This window comes from Panthera onca, chromosome F1 (genome assembly GCF_046562875.1).
Source record: "Panthera onca isolate mPanOnc1 chromosome F1, mPanOnc1 haplotype 2, whole genome shotgun sequence".
Lineage (NCBI taxonomy): Eukaryota > Metazoa > Chordata > Mammalia > Carnivora > Felidae > Panthera > Panthera onca.
In genome coordinates, this window is record NC_138355.1 from 19,717,179 (window position 1) to 19,738,368 (window position 21,190).

General features: G+C 42.4%; 1 protein-coding gene across 13 annotated transcripts in view; it reads left to right on the plus strand.

The window, feature by feature from the left end:
• Window positions 1–21,190, plus strand: part of RABGAP1L (RAB GTPase activating protein 1 like) — a 753,436-nt gene that overhangs the window by 714,951 nt on the left and 17,295 nt on the right. For 10 of the 13 annotated variants that reach the window (XM_060644898.3, XM_060644899.3, XM_060644901.3 and 7 more), the window contains 2 exons: window positions 6,256–6,348; window positions 16,735–16,845. In XM_060644898.3, the coding sequence (XP_060500881.1) occupies window positions 6,256–6,348; window positions 16,735–16,845 (204 nt within the window). Of the gene's footprint in view, window positions 1–6,255; window positions 6,349–6,541; window positions 6,846–12,830; window positions 12,945–16,734; window positions 16,846–21,190 lie in introns of those variants that run through there. The other 3 variants (XM_060644902.3, XM_078441222.2, XM_060644905.3) reach the window with 2 other exon arrangements.

The following is a 21,190-nucleotide window of genomic DNA, read 5'->3' on the forward strand; positions in this document are numbered from 1 at the left end:
TTGTGGGATTGAGCCCTGCATTGGGCTCCACACTGGGCATGGGGCCTGCTTAAGATTCTCTCCCTTTCTCTCTGCCCTTCTACCACTCATGCTATTTTTCTCTCAAAATAAATAAGCTTTTAAAATATTATTAAAATTTTTCAAAAAAATAACTAATGCACGTGAAATTTAAGTATTAATAAGGAGTACTCAAAATAATGTAATAAAAGTAAAAATAAGGCAATAGCCCAGCTAAGTGTGATTAGTGAGATAAAGATTATTAAGGCAAGTTCATCTAAAACTAGTTGATATATGGGTCACCTGGGTGGCTCAGTCAGTTAAGTGTCAAATTCTTGGTTTCGGCTCAGGTCATGATCTCATGGTTCATGAGTTTGAGCCCTGCATCAGGCTCAGTGCTGACGGTGCAGAGCCTGCTTGGGAATCTCTCTCTTTCCCTCTCTTTCTCTGTCCCGCTCCCACTCACATACACACACTCTCTCTCTCTCTTTCTCAAAATAAATAAACTTTAAAAAAATTAAATTAATTGACATACAACAAAAAATTATAAATCTATATATATATGCACATATTTTAATTCTATTAGAGTCATACATAAAAATAAGAAATATATGCTTTAGGGGGTGCCTGGGTGGCACAGTCGGCTAAGTGTCTGACTCTTGATTTCAGCTCAGGTCATGATTTCATTGTTTGTGAGATTGAGCCCCAAGTTGAGCTGATGGTGCAGAGCCTGCCTGGGATCCTCTCTCTCCCTCTCTGTCTGCCCCTCCCCTACTCACACTCTTTCTCTGTCAAAATGAATAAATAAGCACTTAAAAAATATATATGCTTTAGATGAAAAGAAGAGGGAGAGCATGGGAAAAGAAAGTTGAACATATTCTTTAGTCTTCCTCTCCTACATCTCTAACTGAGGCCAGCATGATGAACATTGAAAGAATAAAGCAAATTAGTAACTATTGTATTTTCTTCTTCCTGGTTATTGAAGATCACCATGGAGCACTCCCCCACCATTCCCTTACCACCCCCTTTCCCTTAAGTTCATAAAGCTCTTTTCTGTATATTTCCCGGTAACAGCTGAATAGAACCCATTTTCATCAGTAAATGGCAGGTGACTGCATTGGTGACCAGGACAGGAGTTAATAAAACCTCTCCAGTGATTTAGTGTGATCGTCAGGGGAAGAGATGAAAAAGGCCCCTTGATTTAGTGCATGTCCTTCAAACTGCTGTTCATGAAATCATTTTAGAAGGTTTGAACAGGCATTTAAAAAACGGAATATGATAAAATGTAATAGGAAATATCAGCAGGCATTGTACAGATCCTTAGCAAAATCTGAGATTTAAGAAATACCACAACTAGTTGCCATCAGTGGTGAGCAGGAGAAGGCAGGAAAGGACTGAATGAGTCTACACACTGGTCTGGGGTGGAGTTTTTATCTTTTGCTTACTGCTATTCTGATACTTGTAACACAGGAGCTAACAGTATACGGTTTATTTTATGTTGACATAATTTGCAAATGGTTATAAAATGAAGGGGGCAGGGAAGTTTTTATCTTGCTTTCAGCGAAAGTGTAAATAAAAACTTTCAACTGAGTTTTGTTTATAAACACGTGGTAGCTCAGTCGATAGTGGTTACAACTTAAAATATGTTGTATTGGTTTCCTACTGTCACCTAATTTAGAGACTTTAAAGAGCACAAACTTATGATTTTACAGTTCCGTAGGTTAGAAGTCTGACAGGGTCTCACTAGGCTAAGATCAAGGTGTCAAAGGCGCTGCAGTCCTTTCTGAAGGCTGTCTTTGCCTTTTCTAGCTTCCAGAGGCTTCCAGAGGCCCCCATTCCTTCACTCAGGGACCTCTTCCTCCATCTTCAAAGCCAGCAATATTGAATTTCTTTGGCTTTTCTGCAATAGTCACATCTCCTCTGATTGAAGTCTGGAAAAGTTCTCCTCATTTAATGACTTTGTACGATTCCATTCAGTCCATCCAGAAAGTCCAAGATAATTTCCCCAAGCCAAGATCCTTGACCTCAATTACATCTACAAAATCCATTTTGCCATGTTAAGGTAGCATATTCCTAGGTTCTGGGGATCAGGGTACAGACTTCTTTGGGAGGCCATTTTTTTTTTTTTTGTCTATCATAGTTGTCTATATTGACTCTTGCTTCCAAAATATTTTTCTTGTAAAATAAATTTATGTAAGGAAATTAGTTGACTTAAGGAAAACATAGTAGAAAATGTGCTTGGACATGGCAAAAATAATGCAAATGGCATTCAAATGACTAAAGTTTGGGAAATACACTTCCCCTGACAGCCCAATACCAGAAGAGACTATAGGCCAGAGAGACGGGAGACCCGCCCAGATCCCAGTTGCTCTGCCACAACCAGCTGGGTCTGTCCAGCCTTCTCATCCACATGGCTTCACTTTCTTCATCCTGAAGGTGGGGATTATACCAGCCAGACGGTCTCCAAAGGTCCTTCCACATCCAAATTCCTAATTCTATGTAAATGGTTATGTTATAAATTTAAATGTCAGGGTTAAATATATCATGAAATATATCTAAATGTCATGTACTATTCATAAGATTAAAACAAGGGTTCTGTTTTAAATGCTTGCTTCCCCAAATTTAGTTGTTAAGTCCAAAATGTCAGGCCTTGGCTGATTATTTCAATGATCGCTGTCATACTTGTGAGAGATTGTCTTGCCAGGGTTTTTCTATTCGAAGGTTGTTTGTTTTTAATAAACACCATTTTGAACTGGTGAATACTTTTATCATTGCTCTTATCAAACAATTGTGGATTTTTGGAGGACATTTCCTGAACTTAGCCAAATAGAGGGAGGGAGTATTAGGTAGAAGATGAACAGTTGGTGAAAGAAGTCTCCCAAATTAGGTAGACATTTAAAAGGATTGGTGATTCGGAGTGCCTGGGTGGCTTAGTCAGTTAAGTGTTTGACTTCGGCCCAGGTCGTGATCTCACGGTTTGTGGGTTCGAGCCCCACATCGGGCTGTGTGCTGACAGTGCAGAGCCTGCTTGGGATTCTCTCTCTTTCTCCCTCTGTCTCTCTCTCCCTCACTCTCTCTCTCAAAATAAATAAATAAACTCAAAAACTTAAAAGGATTGATGATTCTTCAAGTGCACACTTATGTTAAAAACATTTAACAAGGGGAGAGATACCTCTACTACTCTTGAGATAATAAGTTGTTTCACTTCTGGTAATTCTTGATGACTTTCTGTTCTTTTAATTAAAACTACATATTAAGGAGGTATTTATTCCTTTCTCTGCTAAGAAAACCTTCAAGCTCAATATTATATTCCCTAAAATAAAATCAATTTTGTCCTGAAATGCAGTTTGAAAAAACTGTGACAGGCTGTGTTCTTTGATTATCTCGTAAATAACAGTTTCATATCAGCTCACCTTCCTCCTGCCCCCTCTCCTCTTTCATTTTGTGCCAATCACAGGTGGATGCTCAGTATCACCCCGCAGCACAAGATAAATAAGCTTGGAAGGTTTCCTAGCAACATATTGTTCTGGGAACCTGCTCTGTTTCCCTGAACTCGATGAAGCCAAATATCTTAGAATCTCAGCCAGATGGGCAAGGATGAGATTACTGAGGGTGTTTAATGCATTTTTAAAAAAATTTCACATTGAAATGAACCTTTTAACATAAGTAGCAAGATTGACTTTTAAAGGGATACTTTTTTACGTGAAAAAAAATTCTGTAGCACTTGGAATTTGAGAAATATGGTTTTAGAAGAAATGCTCTTTGAAGCACGCTTACAATGTGTCATCCAGTCATTGGTGACTGGATCCATCGTAGAACCGGCTGGGAAATACTTCCACATAGGACTGCTGTTCAGTTGCAGAAATCCTGACTTACTTCCCATCTTGAAGGTAAATGGCCGAGGGAGGAAGCACCCTCCTTACAGAACTCCCTTCTCCCCTTGAGCCTGCTCCCGGGAATGCCCAAAACACCTGTCCCTGCTTGAAGCTCTGAGACCTTCTTCTTCCCTTTTGCCTCGACTCCAGGGCTACCAGTGCTGGAGATTTGCCAGTTCATTTTAAGAGGCTGGTTTTGGGTTTTGGAGTGTATGATTAATAACACACAGGGGAAAGAAACCTAGAGGAAATGGAGGCTCCCTATTAAAGTCAAGAAAAAAATCCTGTTGCTGCTGTTTTGTTGGCACACGACCATGTATGTTTTCCTGGTTTGTCTGATGCGCTTGAGGCCACACGGCCGGCAGGTGGTGCTTCCCTCTCTTTTGCACTCTGGTTGGTCGGGTGGACTGTTGAAGGTCTCTGGAGATGGAGTAAGACAAAATCAGTTTCTCCTGACACTTGCCAGCAGTGGTTTTGCGATTCAGTGACACCCTGAAAAACGTCCTTACTTCTTGCCCGACTGGGGAGATATTCCCCCATCAGCCAGATGAATATTGTCATCATGTGGTTGTTGAATTATGACAATCCACTGTCTCAAATTTGGACTGAGTTTGTGCAACTTCCCAGGTGTGGTAAGAAGCAGGTAATTCCAGTATTTCAGAGTGCTCCTGGATGGAACAGAAGAATTAGAGTAAGATGGGGCAGGACACATGGCGTCTCTGCTTTGTATTTAACACATTCTCTGGCCAGATTCTCACACACTAATTACATGTTTTTTAAATACCATATTTTGAACTTGACGAGAAACCCTCTGTTGAGAGAGCCTCGTCTGGGCCAATGTCTTAAATGGGTATCATGACACAGTGACTTAAGTAGGTGTCATGACAGTTACTGAGGAGCATCAACGCACATCCCTGCCTTCAAGTTCCTAAGAATCTAGAAAAATAACACATTCGTTATCTTTAAAAAAAATTAGGCAAACCTTTTCTTCCTCTCAAGTCACTTACTTGAAGACCTAAACATTGAATAAAGATTTTGATGTTGAAAGGAATTCTATCATTTTGATTGTTCAAGGAAAGCCTAAAAGTAGACTTAATCTGTTATATGGAATATAAGAGGTTATAATACGTTAATTTTATTGAATACTTTAAAAAAACAGTTAAAAAAAATATCCAGGAACTGGGGCACCTGGGTAGCTCAGTCAGTTAAGCATCTGACTTCGGCCCAGGTCACGATCTCATGGTTCGCGAGTTTAAGCCCCCATCGGGCTCTGTGCTGACAGTGCAGAGCCTGGAGCCCGCTTCAGATTCTATGTCTCCCTCTCTCTCTGTCCCTGCCCTGCCCCTACTCACACTCTGTCTCTGTCTCTCTCAAAAATAAACAAACATTAATAATAATAATAATAATAATAATAATAAATATCCAGGAACCACACAATATTTTAGATACTTTGCCTGTGTTACAGCATTTAATTCTCCTGACAGACATTTTGAAGGAGAAATGTATTTGCCTGGCATATTACAGATGAAGAAATTCAGGCTAAGAGAGGTTAAGTACCTGTTTGCCAAGAGGTTTCATAGTTAATAATAAAAAAAAAAGATAGGCATTCAGACTTTGATCCATCTAGTGCCAAATTCTATGACCTTTATACTATGTTAAGTTTATTTGTTTATTTTTAGAATTTGAGGATTCTGTAAGATCTAGTCTTTTTCCAGTAAACAGACTACTGTCTTTTAAAGATGACACAATTGTAGCAAGAAATAGATGAGTCGTTTAGATGATTTTCTATTATCTCATTACAGCACAATGATTCTGTTATTTCTTGGGAGTTTTCAGTGACAAACTTTAGAATCTTCTTTCTCGCTGGATGGTATATCGACTATTTAAATATGTTTTTGTTGCTCAGTTTTTTTATTTTTATAAAATAATTTTCATTTTTAACCTGGTAGAAGGCTATGAATGAATGTTACTTAAAAGTCTTTAGAGTTAATAGCACTGTTAAATACATTTACAAGAAAAGTTGTGACGTTAATATTGCAGAACAGAAATGGACGGACTGTAGCCCATGTTTGTAAATAAAGTGTTGTTGGAACACAGCCACTCTGATTTGTTTATGTGTCACTTGTGGCAGCTTTTTGTGCAGTAACAACAGAGTAGGGAAGCCGTGACCTAGACTATGTGGCCCACCAAGCCTAAAATACACTATCTGGACCTTTACAGAAAAAGGTTGCAGATTCTTGCTCTAGAGTCTAGACTTCTTCCCCCTCTCCTTTGAGTTGGGTGTGCTCCATTAGAATGCCAGAGACTTAAGTGGGAAACACATCAGAAAATGTTTTCCTAAAGAATCGCCTTGTCTAACGTGCTTTTTCTCTAATCCCTGCAGGTACCGACCAAGAAACTGAAGAAATATGAGAAAGAATATCAGACAATGCGAGAGAGTCAGCTGCAACAAGAAGACCCGATGGATAGATACAAGGTATGGGCGGCAGGGGTCACCCGTCAGAGCAAAGTGCCTTCTGCACCCTAAGGTCGCAGTAAGTGTGGCAAGTTCAGTGTCCTCTGCTCCCTTTTGATTGACTTAGATGCTCTCTGACCATGATAAATGTCCAGGTATGTTTTCATTTCAGGAAACTCTTGAGTAGCCAACCATAATATTTCTTTTCTTTCAGTTTGTATATTTGTAGGAAACTCCACCTGTTGCATTTATACTGGGAGTCTTCATAAGAAGCTGAGAGAAAGAGAGGGGAAAAAGAAAGAAAGTGGCTATCGACTACTTTCAAAAATGAGAAAAAAAGGAAAATGGCAAAGTACTGTTTTAGCTGTGCGTGGTCACATCCACAAAGACTGTTAGAAGGTGAACTGTTCCAAGACTGGCACCAGAATGTTTCAGACTTTCCTCTGTCTGTGGCAAATGTTAAAAATACGAACTCATTTGGAAGGAAAAATAAAACCCACAAAGGTTAATGGAGCACAGTATTGGTGTTTGTTGCAACATTTATTTCTACAAATTTATGAGAAACAAGTGACATTTCACTACAGTATGCAGTTTCAGAATCAGAGTGATTTCAATTTAATATCTTAGTTAACTGTAGTATTTTATTTTCCACGGGGCCATTCACAGAGATCCATCTCTTCAGTGGTAATTAGCAGCACTGTTCCCATGATGCAGTTTTGGGGAAACACTGATTTTGAACTTATTTTTTCCAACTGTAATATTATTGTCCCTTGAACATGTTTTTAATTCCTCAGATTTCTACAGGTGCATAATGGTTCCCTCCCTCTGCATGTCATTGACATTAGGATTAGAGAATATTGCATTTTCACACAGAGCATCACGAATGCCAGAATAGCCTACCAAATAATATACCAGGGTCTCATTGTCAGATCGCCCACAACAGGGTGACTTGTACCTCTGTGACTCCGGTTGCCTTTATGTGGTCGGAAACACATGGGCCGCTGTAGTCACAGAACGGCTTGTCCTCGCTGCTGAACTGAATAGCGCGGGGGTGGGGGGCTCGGAGTGGGGTGTGGCGGCAGCAGTATGTGGATTTTGTGGTCAGGCCTGAGTTCAAATCCTGGCTTTCAAAAAACAAAAACACCATCGTAGGATTTGGAATCCACATTAGGGGTTTCGATATCTACCCTGTTGTTCAGCAGCTTGGGCTGTTAGTGAACTTCTTCCTCCTCTGTAAAGCATGTAGCTTAGGCATTTCCTTGAATGACTTGTAAAGATGAGGGATTTTGTGTCTCAAGTACCTAGCACGTGGTTGGTGTTCGATAAATGGTTGTTATTAGCCTCACTCGGCCAACCCAGCTGTGACTAGAGTCATAGCCCCTTTGGGGGTCTGTTCCTCCAGTCCCCCACTTCCCTATTTCACATTTCTCCCAAGTAGTATTGCTGCCCCATAACCTGACGTCTCTCTCCTTGTTTCTCGAACTGGCTACAGGAGTGATAATAAGATTCCCCCGTACTGCTGTGGCAGATAACTGTTAACACTTCAGGTGCTCACAGAATACAGTTTGCAGCTAATTCCCACCACCACCACCTCCCAATAAAACCAGTTTTCACGTAGCTCATGTAGCATGCTGCTTTAAAAAGGCTTGAAGCAGTAATTATAAAATATTATTAAGGATCCAAAACGAAGCCCTCCTACTGCTTGTATCATTCTAATTTTCTTAGTTGCCATCAAATAAAATCTGGGAAGAATGCTTTAAAATAGAAGAGAGGAAAACGAAAGACTCAAGTTATATATTTAAAATCCGTCTGGGGCTGAACTTGGTATTGCTTCTTTAATCCTTTTTGTGTCAGAGTAGATCTATACAAACGGCACAAGGCTTATTATGTTTTAAAAAGTACTTATCACACATTAAGACCGTTAGTGTGGGCCAGTTTTACTGAGGGACCAAAGTGAAATTAAACTTTTTGTTTTTGCTTTGAAAACAGATACTACTTTTAACTTTGAGTGTTATGGCCTGTTCCTTGTACACATAGCAGATACCCTCTATAGCTATTTATTTTGTATTATTGTAATAGCTTGTCAGTACATCTAATATTTCTATACCCCTTTAATAATAGCTAAACATTTATATTGGCGATATACTTGATAAAGTTATAGTCCTCAAATTATAATCACATTTTCAAGGTGACAGTTGACAACATAGTTTCCAACCATTAACAGATTTGTTCTTTCAGATAGGCAGTTAAGAAGCTAGTGAAAATTACCTGAAAGTAGGAAAGTGTTCTAGGAAATACCACTTAGCATCTTCTGACTTTAGTCCAGTCAAGAATAAGATCTGTGTCCCCGGCATGAGCACTTTATAATTCATAGATCTTGGACTGGGAACCTAGTGTTGTGTAAATTCTAAAGAATAATTTAGAAGCATCATTATGGGCATCCAGCCAGAAGTCCTACCTGCCAGCTCACTAACAACCCCTCCTCACCCATGAAGATCCATATTGCTTAAAATGCCACATCTACCCCCTAGCTTACTCTATGGCAAGGGAGTTAGGAAAGTTGTGTCACTTTTTTTTAAGGGCCCATAAATGTCATACATACAATAAAATATTCTGAGAGATTTTTCAGTTTGATGCTGTTTCTCTCGGCAAACAAAAAAGGCTCTTGCGTGGAAGCCAGAGATGGGATTAAAGACTCAACAATGAGGAGGTCACATTCTGGCTGTGTCCAAATATGTGTTTTGTGTCTATTTTTATGGCATATGCAGATATCTACATTTTCATGTTATGTCACCAAACACACCTGAATCTAACACTGAAATCTCAACCACAAAGAAAGAGATGAATTATGTTGGTGTAAGTTTAAATTTTAGAACCCCTAAACACAAAAATCTTCTGGAATTAGGCGAGTGGTGATGGTCATACAGCTTTCTGAATATACCAAAACCACTGAATTGTGCATTTTAAGAAGATGAATGTATATTATATGAATTACATCTCAAAAAGAAAAAATAATCCCCAAGTAAAATGTTTCAAGAAGATTGACATCCAGCCCGCCATCTTCTTTTCATAGATCCCAAGTGACACCAGAGGTGCCTATACAGAAGCCATACTTACGGGAGGGAGATCTTTCTGTCCAATTTGGAGCTAATTAATGACTATAAATCCTGTGTGTGCTCCTATTTATAGGGGAAAGTGGGTGGAATATTCATTTTTGTACATAAATATATATGCACCCATACATAAACCTATACAAATATGTGCACACGGTGGGCCACCTGGTGTTGGCTTCAGTTTGCGTTTGAAACTCAGCTGTATCATGACTTCCTATGGTCTCTGGTGTAGCTGCTCTGCTTATCTTCATGACTAGATTCCAAGACACAAAAAAGAAACTTTATTGCGAGAAGAATATAGAACATTTATTCTAAACGTCTTTTATTGTCCTTCTTAAGTTTGACCTGGACAAATTTGTGCAGTGGTATTTATCTACTCTGAGACGTTGGTTTGTAAATTAATTTATTTCAAGTGAAGTGAAATTCAGACTGAAGGTTTGTCCATAGAAATACGTCATCTACATTTTCATTTTCATGCAAGCCCCCAGAAAACAAACGAATATGTGTAGCTGTTTTAGTATATTTTAAAATTTAGTAGCCAAGCCCCTAATAAGTAATTACCAACTCCAGGAATTATAATACTATTTTCAGTTTTAAGGAGATGACTTGTTTCTGTTGAGGGAAAGTTAGTTTTCTAACAATGTAATCTACTGACAGCACCTTTTAGAGAACTGCAGCCTTCATCTACTTCTGGAAGATGGGATGCTTTTCTTGTTTAATTAAAGAACTACCTGCACAAATGTGGGTTAAGCCTTAAAAAGCACAGCTAATTAATTGAATTCAGCGAGTCTCCCAAAGCATAATGAAGATTATGTTATCACCTATTTGAGATGAGCAGCTCCTAGAAGGAATCAGGAATGCTCAAACTCTCTTGAGTTGGGACACAGAGTATTATCTGTCATTTCTAATTGAAGTATCTTAGCCATGTTTAGTATAATTAAATTTAGAATGTTTCATTTCTTTCATGAGGTTAGAAATAGTAATTCTCTTACCAAAGTGTAACTCAAACAGGAAGAAAATAATTCCTCCAAGTGTACAAAAAGTTTGTCTTGCACGTACTAATTTTTGTAGATCAGTCGTCCCTACATGTAATTTTGTTTTTTGTTTTTTTTTAACGTTTATTTATTATTGAGAGACAGAGAGAGACAGAGCATGAGCATGGGAGGGGCAGAGAGAGAGGGAGACACAGAATCCGAAGCAGGCTCCAGGCTCTGAGCTGTCAGCACAGACTCCGACGCGGGGCTCAAACTCAAAACCCGCGAGATCACCACCTGAGCCGAAGTCGGACGCTTTACTGACTGAGCCACCCAGGCATCCCATCCCTGCATGTAATTTAAAATTAAACTAAACTATTTAATTATACTTGGAAGAAACAATACAAAAATATGAAGTGAAGCTTACTTGTACTTACATTATTTGCCATCCTTCCATAGCTAATGAAATAACAGACAAGTTACCACTTTTGTTTTTAACTTGTCAAGTGAAGTTTAAATTTTGCTAGACTTCTAACCTGGGGGGGGGGGGCGGGGGGATGGCTCTCCTTTCTCTTACTGTGTTGGGCATTTCCTTACAGTCAAGATAAGCGAATCCATCTTTGAAAAATGTTTTTCTATCAATGAAAATAAACATATTTTGTTAGTTTTCCTCATTACCGAGACTGTCATTGGCTTTTGGAAATATTTATGTTTATGAAATAATGTGCTTTTAATGAGTAGTAATAGTCAAGAGCATGGTTTCCATCTGCCTGTGATAACTTCCTGATAAACTTCAGAAGGCTGCCACTCATTTTGAGCATGGATAATCCAGTGAACTCATTGTTGTAAGACGGTGGAAATTGCCAGCCTAAGCCCTGTTGAGGATTCTTGAGCAAACTGGCTAAGAAGGAACAGGTGGTTTCTGATGATGCCTGTTCACTGATTGAGTTATACCTACTACTTGAGGAAAGCAAAAATGTTATGCATATTAAGAATCTCTAAGTAGGCTTATTGATGACCTCCAGAATGAATTCTCCAAAAAATGTATTCCATTTTTAGTAAGTTTTGCTTCCTGTTAAAGTAGTAGTACCTGAGAAAAATTGCGTCACACTGACACGTTTTGACATTATCGGTAAGCCGTTTTCTTTTTTAGAATTTGATTTGTATGCTAGAGCAGGGATCTGCAAACTACGGCCTGTGGGACACATCGGCCCACGGCCTGTTTTTGTAAATAAAATTTTATTGGAACACAGCCACACCCCTTGTTTATTAATCATCGTCTAGGACTGCTTTTGCACAACAGTGGCAGAGTTTGAGTAGTCTCAACAAAGACCATGTGGCCTGCAAATCCTACAGTGCTTAGTGTCTGACCATTTACATGAAAAGTTTGTTGACCCCTGTGCTAGAGTATAATCTAAGACTGGTTTTTTAAATGCTGGAAAAACTGCAGTCTGGTTAGCCAACTGCCAGTTAGTTATTACTGACGAGATTTTGTTTTTAGTTTGACATTTAAATTTTAAAAAATTTCTACCGGAATGATAAAATAAGATATGTTGGGTAAAGGAAGAGTGTAAAATGATTTCAGATATCCAGATTTTTCTCTCTCAAATCTTCATTTGCAGACAGCGTAGACATTGAAACATTTATCTGTAGGCATTTGTCTTTGGATGTCAAAAAGCTGTTTGCTGAGGTGGGATGCTGATAATTATCAACTCTGGAAAGAATTACCCAAAGGAAAATACGTGAGAGTGGAGTGCGTTGTTGCAAATAAAACTGTGCTGGATCTTTTAGGAAAACATTTCCTCCTGACCCTTAAATGTCTCTAAAAACATGTGCCAAGAATTCATTCTAGCAGCAGACGACACACCCAAAATGCTGAGCTTGAGTCCACGGAGCTGCCTCTTTCCCCGTCACTTTTTCCTGTACGGCTTAGTTTATTTTCTTCTGAATGCCGGTTCACATTTCCCTGGTTTCTCACGGAATAAATGACGTTCCCCATCCCTCGTCCCGCCTCACCCACCGCCCAGCCCCCAAGACGCAGAAGACCACTAGAAACGTTCCCCTCCCTGGCCATTTCATTCTGTTGCCTGAAGATGAACTGTTCGGCAAGGCTTCTGACCTTGTCACAGGAGGAAGTTCCTCCCACCCAGCTTTGGTAACACGGTCTAAACAACTCACACCGGAGCGGCTGATAGTTCCACAGGCAGCGTTTCCATCAGCACGCGAACTGCAGATGGCAGCGTGGACAGGGAGGGGCTTCGTCTTCCTGAGTTGAGACTTGCCCACTGGCTGCCTCGAGTGTCCTTTCTTCCAGCGAATGTTTGCAGTCAGAGAGCTTGGAGTAAATGACACTCTCAGGAAAAACCAAATAGCAAAACGGCCTCGACAGGGGTCTGCTGTTGTGACTGCCGTTTGGTAAATGTATCAGTAGGTGTGCAATTTCATTGGATATTGTTTTGTTTTGTTTTGTTTTTCAATTGTCTTTGTACCTATGATTGAGAACGGTAGTTGGTCTATGACTGTTGAGGAGGTAAGTTTTTTTGTTTCTTTTTTTTTTAAATCTGTGTGTGTGTCTGTGATACCGGCGTCTGTCTGTCTGAAAAATGCAGTATCCTCCTCCCAGAAGTTACTGAGCAAACTTGCCCGGCTGTTCGGCTCCCATGCCAGGCGGGGGAGGGCACCGAGGAGGACAGCGTCGTCCGCCTTCTGTTCAGGTGATGTCGGGGTGTGCAGGACGGAGGACGTTTCCAGCGGTGCGGTGTGAGGGTTCCGGGTTCTGTAGGCTGCGTCTCCCGCAGGCTTCTCGGAGCGGAGAGGGGAGCCGTCTGCCTGCGGGGCCGACCGGCTGGGCACCGCTGGGCACAGCTGCCGGCGCGAACCAGGCTCGCCGCTGACCCCCCGGGCACGGGCGGGCGGGCCGCCCTCGGGGACATCGCAGGATGAACCTGGCCCGTCCAGACGGAACTTTCTGCTCCGTCGGGGCAGCAAGGCGAACCGTTTGGCGCCTCAGTCAGTTGCGGGGAACACAAGCTTTGGCCCCTCGGGAAGGGCTGCCACAGACAGCCGAGCAAGAAAGCCGGCTGGACCCCTCGGTGAGCACGGGCCGGGCCCCGCGCAGGGACCCTCCACCTCGCCGGGGAGCGGTGCCTCTGCGGTGCAAGGGAGGACTTTGGAGGACGATGCTGCATTTTCGGCCCCACGGCTTGCTTTCCCACGTGTCTGCGCGCAGCGCGGGCGTCACCTTCCCACTGTGCTGCTTGCTGTGTGCCACACGCCCAACTGAAGCTTCTGCTAAAGCCGAGCCAGCAGGTGCGCCCCTGAGGCGGCTGTGCTTCCTAGGGACCCTTAGACGCTCACAGCTCCCCCCAGGTCTGTCCCCTGGCCACCGCCTCCACCCCCGTGACGCGGCCGCGTGCCACAGGCGCAGTAAGGGGAACTTTCCGGTCAGCACTCCGGCGGAGCTCCTGGCTCTTCTCAGATAACATCAGGCGTCAGGCCTTTATCTCCAAGCAGCGGTGAAGTACCACCTGCTGCATCTTGAAAATACTTGGAACAGAGGGCTCTTCCCTGTGCGATTTCCTCTGCAGGTTATTTGCACTCCCCCGGAAGCGTATGTCGCTGTGACCTGAAAAACTGGTAGCTGCCACGTGGTCACTGGTGGTAAATGACTGTAACCTAAGTGAGAGTTGAGCGGACTCTGCAGTTTGGAATCCCGCAAGTAGGATTTCAGTGGGAACCGGACGCCTAATTCAGGAATCGGTGTCAGAGTAGCATCCCCGTGGTCTCTCGGAGGGACTGGTCAAGAAAGAGAAAAATCGCTCCTGGGCCCCAGCGGTCTGCTTTGTGAACTATGTTGTGAAGAAAAGGGGCTCGGTATTGCTGCTTGTTCCCCGTGAGGAGGACACGGATTGGAAAAGTTTCCGAAACCCCCCTCCCCCACTTTTTTTATATATAATTCTCAGCTTTCTACAGATATGCAAGTTGGTTCCACGAAAAGGAGGGATATTTAGACAAATCAGGGTAAAAGACTAACTCTCTGGCCTCTGCTAGAATTTGGATTGCTTCAGCAACGATCGAAAGATTGAGCTGTAGATGCCCATGATATATATATATATATATATATATATATATATTAGTGTCTCCTTTTATTACACTTCTGTGGAGGTTAGAACTTCTATAGATCGAGGGGACCGCCAGAATTTGATGAGTGCAGTGTGCCCTACAAATACGTACACTGTCTTTGCAGGGATATCTTGGGAAAGCGTTCCTGGCAAGGCCATGCATTGGGGAGGTTACATTGTATCTTGGTCAAAAAACGAAGATCCAGTGTGGTTTCCGGTAGAATATGAGCTTCTAACAGGAGTGGACTTTTAAAAAGTTCTCATTTGGACATTTTATCCTTTTCAACGGAATTGAAATTCCGAATGATTTTTAATTTTTTTAAACAACATTTTAAACACCTGTGTTGTGTATTCATTGTAGAAAACTTAGAAACGTTTGTAAAGTACAAATGCAACCATAAAAATAAATCTACCTACAATTAATAGTGTTATTTATGTTGTTAGGAAAATGAGATTTTCTAGTTACTTTGTCTTTTTTACTTCTGTAAGGTGGCTTAAGCATTTCTTTCATCATTAGATATTTTTCCCTTAATTTTAACACTGCGTGGAATTCTATTATGAATTTATTTAAAAGTATTTAAGAGATTTTGAACTGTTTTTATCTTCTTCCATATATTTCTTTTTCAGAAATGTTTTGGTGGGGCGCCTGGGTGGCTCAGTCAGTTGAGCGTCCGACTCTTGCTTTTGGCTCAGGTCGTGATCTCAAGGTTCTTGAGTTTAAGCCTTGAGTTGGGCTCTGTGCTGACAGCTTGGAGCCTGTGTGGGATTCTCTCTCTCCCTCGCTCTCTGCCCCTCCCCCGCTCGTACTCTATCTGTCCCTCTCAAAATAAATAAACAAACATTAAAAAAATGTTTTGGCATTCCCCAGCTATCCCACTCTTCCTTTTCCAAAAGAGAAGACAGAAATAGACCCTGCGGGCTAGTTCTAGTCAACACGCAGGTTCGTCCTTTGACCTCCCCGCTGGCCCTGCCGGGGGGACCCTCTACCTCCATGAAAGTCTTGGGCTCTGCCCTCACCATCGGTTTCTTAGCCCTTCTTTAAAAAACAAAAAGAAAAACAGCAACTAGGCTCTCTTTTTCCCATGTAACCAATCCTGGCTTGTTCTGTGGAAGATAAGAGCCATCCGCCCCACATGCTGTGCTGTGACATGCTGTCTTCCGGGGCATAGATGAGTCTTCTGGCTGTGTGGCACTGCTTTGTCTGAGTTTCTGCCGCCCTTGCAGAAAACACCATTAGGAGTATAAATCTGAAAAACAGGAAGGTCTCATCGCATTGAAGTCTTTCCTGTCAGCTCTCTGAATCTCCTGTAACTGCTAACAGTAGCAAAAACAAAAACAAAAAATCACTTTTGATACTTTGGAGTGGAAGACAGTAAATTGCCCTTCTGAAAATGGTCGTGAACATACAGAATGTAACTTGGACCTTTCATCATATAACTTTGTTTCAGATTTTTCCTGGGGAGTTCAAGAGGAAAAAAAAAAAAAAAAACAGCCCAGTGATTTCTTTTACCCAGAACCTCTTAATCTGAAGTTTTAAAAAACACTCAAACAAATATTTAGAGACACTGTCGTAAGGACTGTTGCTCTTTACAAATAGAAAAACTGGTGTTCAGGAAGCTACTTTTACCCCAAGAATGGAAATGTCCGTTGATAGCAAAGTCACCAACCCCTATCCTGATTCTGGAGTTAGTGCTCTTAATTAAATATATTCCATGAATTTGAACTCTGATACTAGACAGACGACTTGAAGAAATGTCTAGAGGTTCCACCCATTTCACCCCTTCTATGTTGTGCCGTTTCCCTTGAGGTCAAGGGTGGGATTATTGTGCACGTCTCAAACAGAGAAGGGCCCGTGTCTGTGCTCTAGGTCTAGATGAAAATGTCACAGGACTGGGGATATGTGGGGAGATTTTGCCTTTTGTGGCACGTGTTTTATAACGAAGCCTTTTCTAAGGGTGCCTGTAAGGGACAGTTGCAAGTCTCACCGGGTAGAGAACCGCATCTGCACTGCTAGCTTGACTCACTGTCGTTTCCCAGACAGCAGCCCTGCGTCCCTGTGCCACTCGTGCCTTCTCCTTTCTTCACCTTCAGAGGTTCACTTTGTTGTCGTTGGCTTGTGTTTCCTCCCCAGCCCCCTTGGCCTCTGCTAGTACGTCCAGGTGCTAATGCCCACCTCTGGCTGTCGCTCTTTTCCTGCAGAGGGAGAACCGGAGACTACAGGAGGCCAGCATGAGGCTGGAACAGGAGAATGATGACCTCGCCCATGAACTGGTCACCAGCAAAATTGCTCTGCGAAACGACTTGGATCAGGTAAACTTGGTTGACCTCCCACCGTGACGACTTCCTCAAGGGCGAGGACTGAGTGGCGCCCACCACAGTCCCGCCGGGGCTCACACTGTGCTTGATACTGCCTGTTGGATGGAGGGACGGGCGATGGGGCGGGAGGGGGCAGCTTGTGCTGATGGGAGAGGGCGGGAGACGCGGAGCCTTTGAGAACGGAGGGTTTGGGCTATTTCCAAACAGCATGTGCGACGTATTTTTTTTATAACTCTCAACTTCTCTGGTGTCTCTTTCTCTTCATTGGTACTTTTCCTAAGCCGAGGGCTGCCAGCATAATTACCCGGAGATATCAGTCACCAAGAGTATACGGATGCCCTTCAAACATTGGAGGGCACTTCTTTTTGTGGAACAAAAAGAATTCTCAGCTACAATAAATGTGAAGATTTTATATGAAGTGTGTACATTAAGACGTATGTCTTGTTGGATTGGGAGGCGTTCTAGTGGCTACTAAGGGCCAAGGCCGCCTGGGTGTGAATCCTGGCATTACCGTTTACTAACCCCATGACCCTGGGTGGTTCGGACCCTGCCTGTGGGTTTTGAATAAGGCAAAGTACTTGAGCAGTGTGCGTTCCAAAAATGTTAGCTGTTGCTAGAAGACCTTAAATTGTTCAGCTTCCCTGGTTCTTTCCACCAGTACCGACAGCTTTAGGACTTCCTGTTTTCCATTGCTAGTGTTTTCTTTTTTTTTTTATTAAAAAAAATTTTTTTTTTTAACGTTTATTTATTTTTGAGACAGAGAGAGACAAAGCATGAATGGGGGAGGGGCAGAGAGAGAGGGAGACACAGAATCGGAAGCAGGCTCCAGGCTCTGGGCCATCAGCCCAGAGCCCGACGCGGGGCTCGAACCCACGGACCGCGAGATCGTGACCTGAGCCGAAGTCGGACGCTCAACCGACTGAGCCACCCAGGCGCCCCGAAATTTTTTTTTTTTTAAGTTTATTTATTTTTGAGACAGAGAGAGACACAGCATGAACGGGGGAGGGTCAGAGAGAGAGGGAGACACAGAATCGGAAGCAGGCTCCGGGCTCTGCGCCATCAGCCCAGAGCCCAACGCGGGGCTCGAACTCACGGACCGCGAGATCGTGACCTGAGCCGAAGTCGGACGCTCAACCGACTGAGCCACCCAGGCGCCCCAGCATTGCTAGTGTTTTCAACGATAGTTGGCAAGATGGAAGGAGTCTTGTGCAGATTTAAAATTATCCCTCTTTTCTAGGGGCGCCTGGGTGGCGCAGTCGGTTAAGCGTCCGACTTCAGCCAGGTCACGATCTCGCGGTCCGTGAGTTCGAGCCCCGCGTCGGGCTCTGGGCTGATGGCTCGGAGCCTGGAGCCTGTTTCCGATTCTGTGTCTCCCTCTCTCTCTGCCCCTCCCCCGTTCATGCTCTGTCTCTCTCTGTCCCAAAAATAAATAAAAAAAAAAAAAAGTTGAAAAAAAAAATTTAAAAAAATAAAATTATCCCTCTTTTCTGACTTAAAAAGTGATTACTCCCAACAAATGGTGCCAGGGTCAGAAAAACTGAGCCTTATACTGTTGAACCTGTAAAAAAAACAGAGGCGTTACTTGTGTTCTAACTGCTTATTGACAACATTTAAAATACACACCTAATGATATGAATATGATTAAATGTTTGAGATGGAAGGAGTTTGTTAAATGTTTACAAATGGTCCCTGCCTCAGCTCCTTGTTCCCATACTAATTTTGCGGTTCCAAAGTTTCAGCCACAGGAAGATGGGCAATAAGACGACTATTAAGGAAAATCGTGCTAAAGGGGGAGAAGGGGAAGCTGAAGGAATCCACACTAGACAGAGTTTAAAAATAAAACAAACTCTGCTGTGGGGACACAGGATGTAGAAGGTGGAAAAGCAGCCTGGTTAAGGGGTGGGGGCGGGGTGGCCCCTTTCACCGCAGAACTGCTCAGCCAGGCTGTTGGGAAGTTATTAGAGATGGCGTGAAAAATGTGTGAGTAGGAGAGCCAGAACCAAAGAAGACAGAGGGCCTCCGTTCCATCAGGGCTATAACCAGCCTGACCTTGGCTGGTACATTTTTGTATTAATGAGACTCTATGGTGGTGAGTCAGTACTGTGATGAAATTCTTGTTTCATATTAGCTCTCCTAACAGCCTGACTCACATTTGATTCTGTCATTTTGAGTCTTGTATCCATTAATAGTTTTCTTACGACGGATAGCTAAATGAAAAAGCGCTCTAAGCAGTTGGGCTCTGCGGGGATGTGGTGAGATTCACTAGAGAGAGTTGTACATTGAAAGTTGGGCGGGAAGTGTATTTGATATTCTCTATCAAGCCCTTAAACGGATTAAGAAGTAATGAAATGAAATATCCACTGAGTGTCTACTATGCACTGAGGACTCTATTTAGGACTTTCATAGCATTAGCTTATTTAATCTCGCTAATGACTTGGCTCCATCAAGCAGGGATTATTTTAATCTTACATTTAAAAATGAGGAAAATGACATATACACTCTGACTTGGAAAACCATGCTAACAAAACAGAGACCTGATCAGAAATATGTGTGCAAGATTGTTAACTACTGTGTCACTTGGAAGAATAAAAAGTGGAAATCATGCCTATGTCCAATAGAAGGGGAGAACGAAAGTATATCTGTAAAATGTCTTTTTGGAATTGTTCTTCAAAACAGGGAAGATGATGTTATAATAATATTTTTGTAAAACCATATATTTATCTGTATATAATGCTTGCATCTAAATAGCAAGGGATATGGCTGGCATGGGGCAGTCATGTTAGGAAAGAAAGCTGAAATAGACTTCAAAAGGAAAAACGCCTGCAAGAAAATACATCAAAATATTAGTACTAGATATCTCTGCGTGATAAGAGTAAATCTAATTTGGGGTGCCTGGGTGACTGTCGGTTAGGTGTCCAACTTCAGCTCATGTCATGATCTCACACTTTGTGAGTTCAGGCCCCACATCTGGCTCTCTGCTGTCAGTACAGAGCCCACTTTAGATCCCCTGTCCCCCCACCTCTCTCTCTCTCTCTCTCTCTTTCTCTCTCTCTCTCTCTCTCTCTCTCTCTCTCTCTGCCCCTCTCCCACTTGGGCTCACATTCTCAAAAATAAACATTAAAAAAAAAAGGTAAATTTGGGGCACCTGAGTGGCTCAGTCGGTTAAGCATCTGACTTCGGCTCAGGTCATGACTTCGCGGTTTGTGAGTCTGAGCCCCACCTCGGGCTCTGTGTTGACAGCTCGGAGCCTGGAGCCTGTTTCGGATTCTATGTCTCCTTCTCTCTCTACCTCTCCCCCACTTGTGCTCTGTCTCTCTCTATCAAAAATAAATAAATGTAGGGGCGCCTGGGTAGCTCAGTCAGTTGAGTGGCCGACTTCGGCTCAGGTCATGATCTCGCGGTCCGTGAGTTCGAGCCCCGCGTCGGGCTCTGTGCTGGCAGCTCAGGGCCTGGAGCCTGTTTCAGATTCTGTGTCTCCCTCTCTCTGACCCTCCCCTGTTCATGCTCTGTCTCTCCCTGTCTCAAAAATAAATAAAACGTTAAGAAAAAAAATTCAAAAATAAATAAATGTAATAAAAAAAATTTTTTTAAGAGTTAATTTAATTTTTACATTCATCTTTATACATTTTTTTCAGTTATTTTCTCTTTTATAAGACCTTAAATACTTAACCACCCTTGGTTAAGTAATAATATGCATTATACCATTTTTAAAAAATTTTTTTCATGTTTATTTATTTAGCTCGATCAGGGGAGGGGCAGAGAGAGGGGAAGACACAGGATCTGAAGCTGGTTCCAGGCCCTGAGCTGTCAGCACAGAGCCGGATGCGGGGTCGAACTCACAAACTGTGAGATCATGACCTGAGCTGAAGTTGGAGGCTTAACCAACTGAGCCGCCCAGGTGCTCCTATACCTTTTTAATAATCGGAAAAATATATATTACTTAAAAAATATTGCACCACCAAGAAAATCCATTTTGTGGATCAGTCTGGAAAGACTGCTACATGGACACTCCTGAAATAATTGACTATTGAGCACCTGGGTAGATAGCTCATGTAGATACTCGATTCTAGTCCCTGAAGAAAAGATTCCTTGGTTCCTTCATTTTTGCCTCTTTCTCTTATTTCCTCCCTTTTTAAAAGAGTAAGACCTGGCCCCTGCCTGTTGAAACTTATTACCTAAGTGAAAGAATTTAAAAACTGCTATTTCATGCATATTTCCTCCTAACATCTGATTTTGCCATTTCTGCCTGAGTGGGGTTTATTTGCCTGTCAAAAAGCTGTCTGTGCAGTTTAGGTGTCCTGCCCCCCACCCCCCACCCCCAGCCAGGAAGGGCACCAGC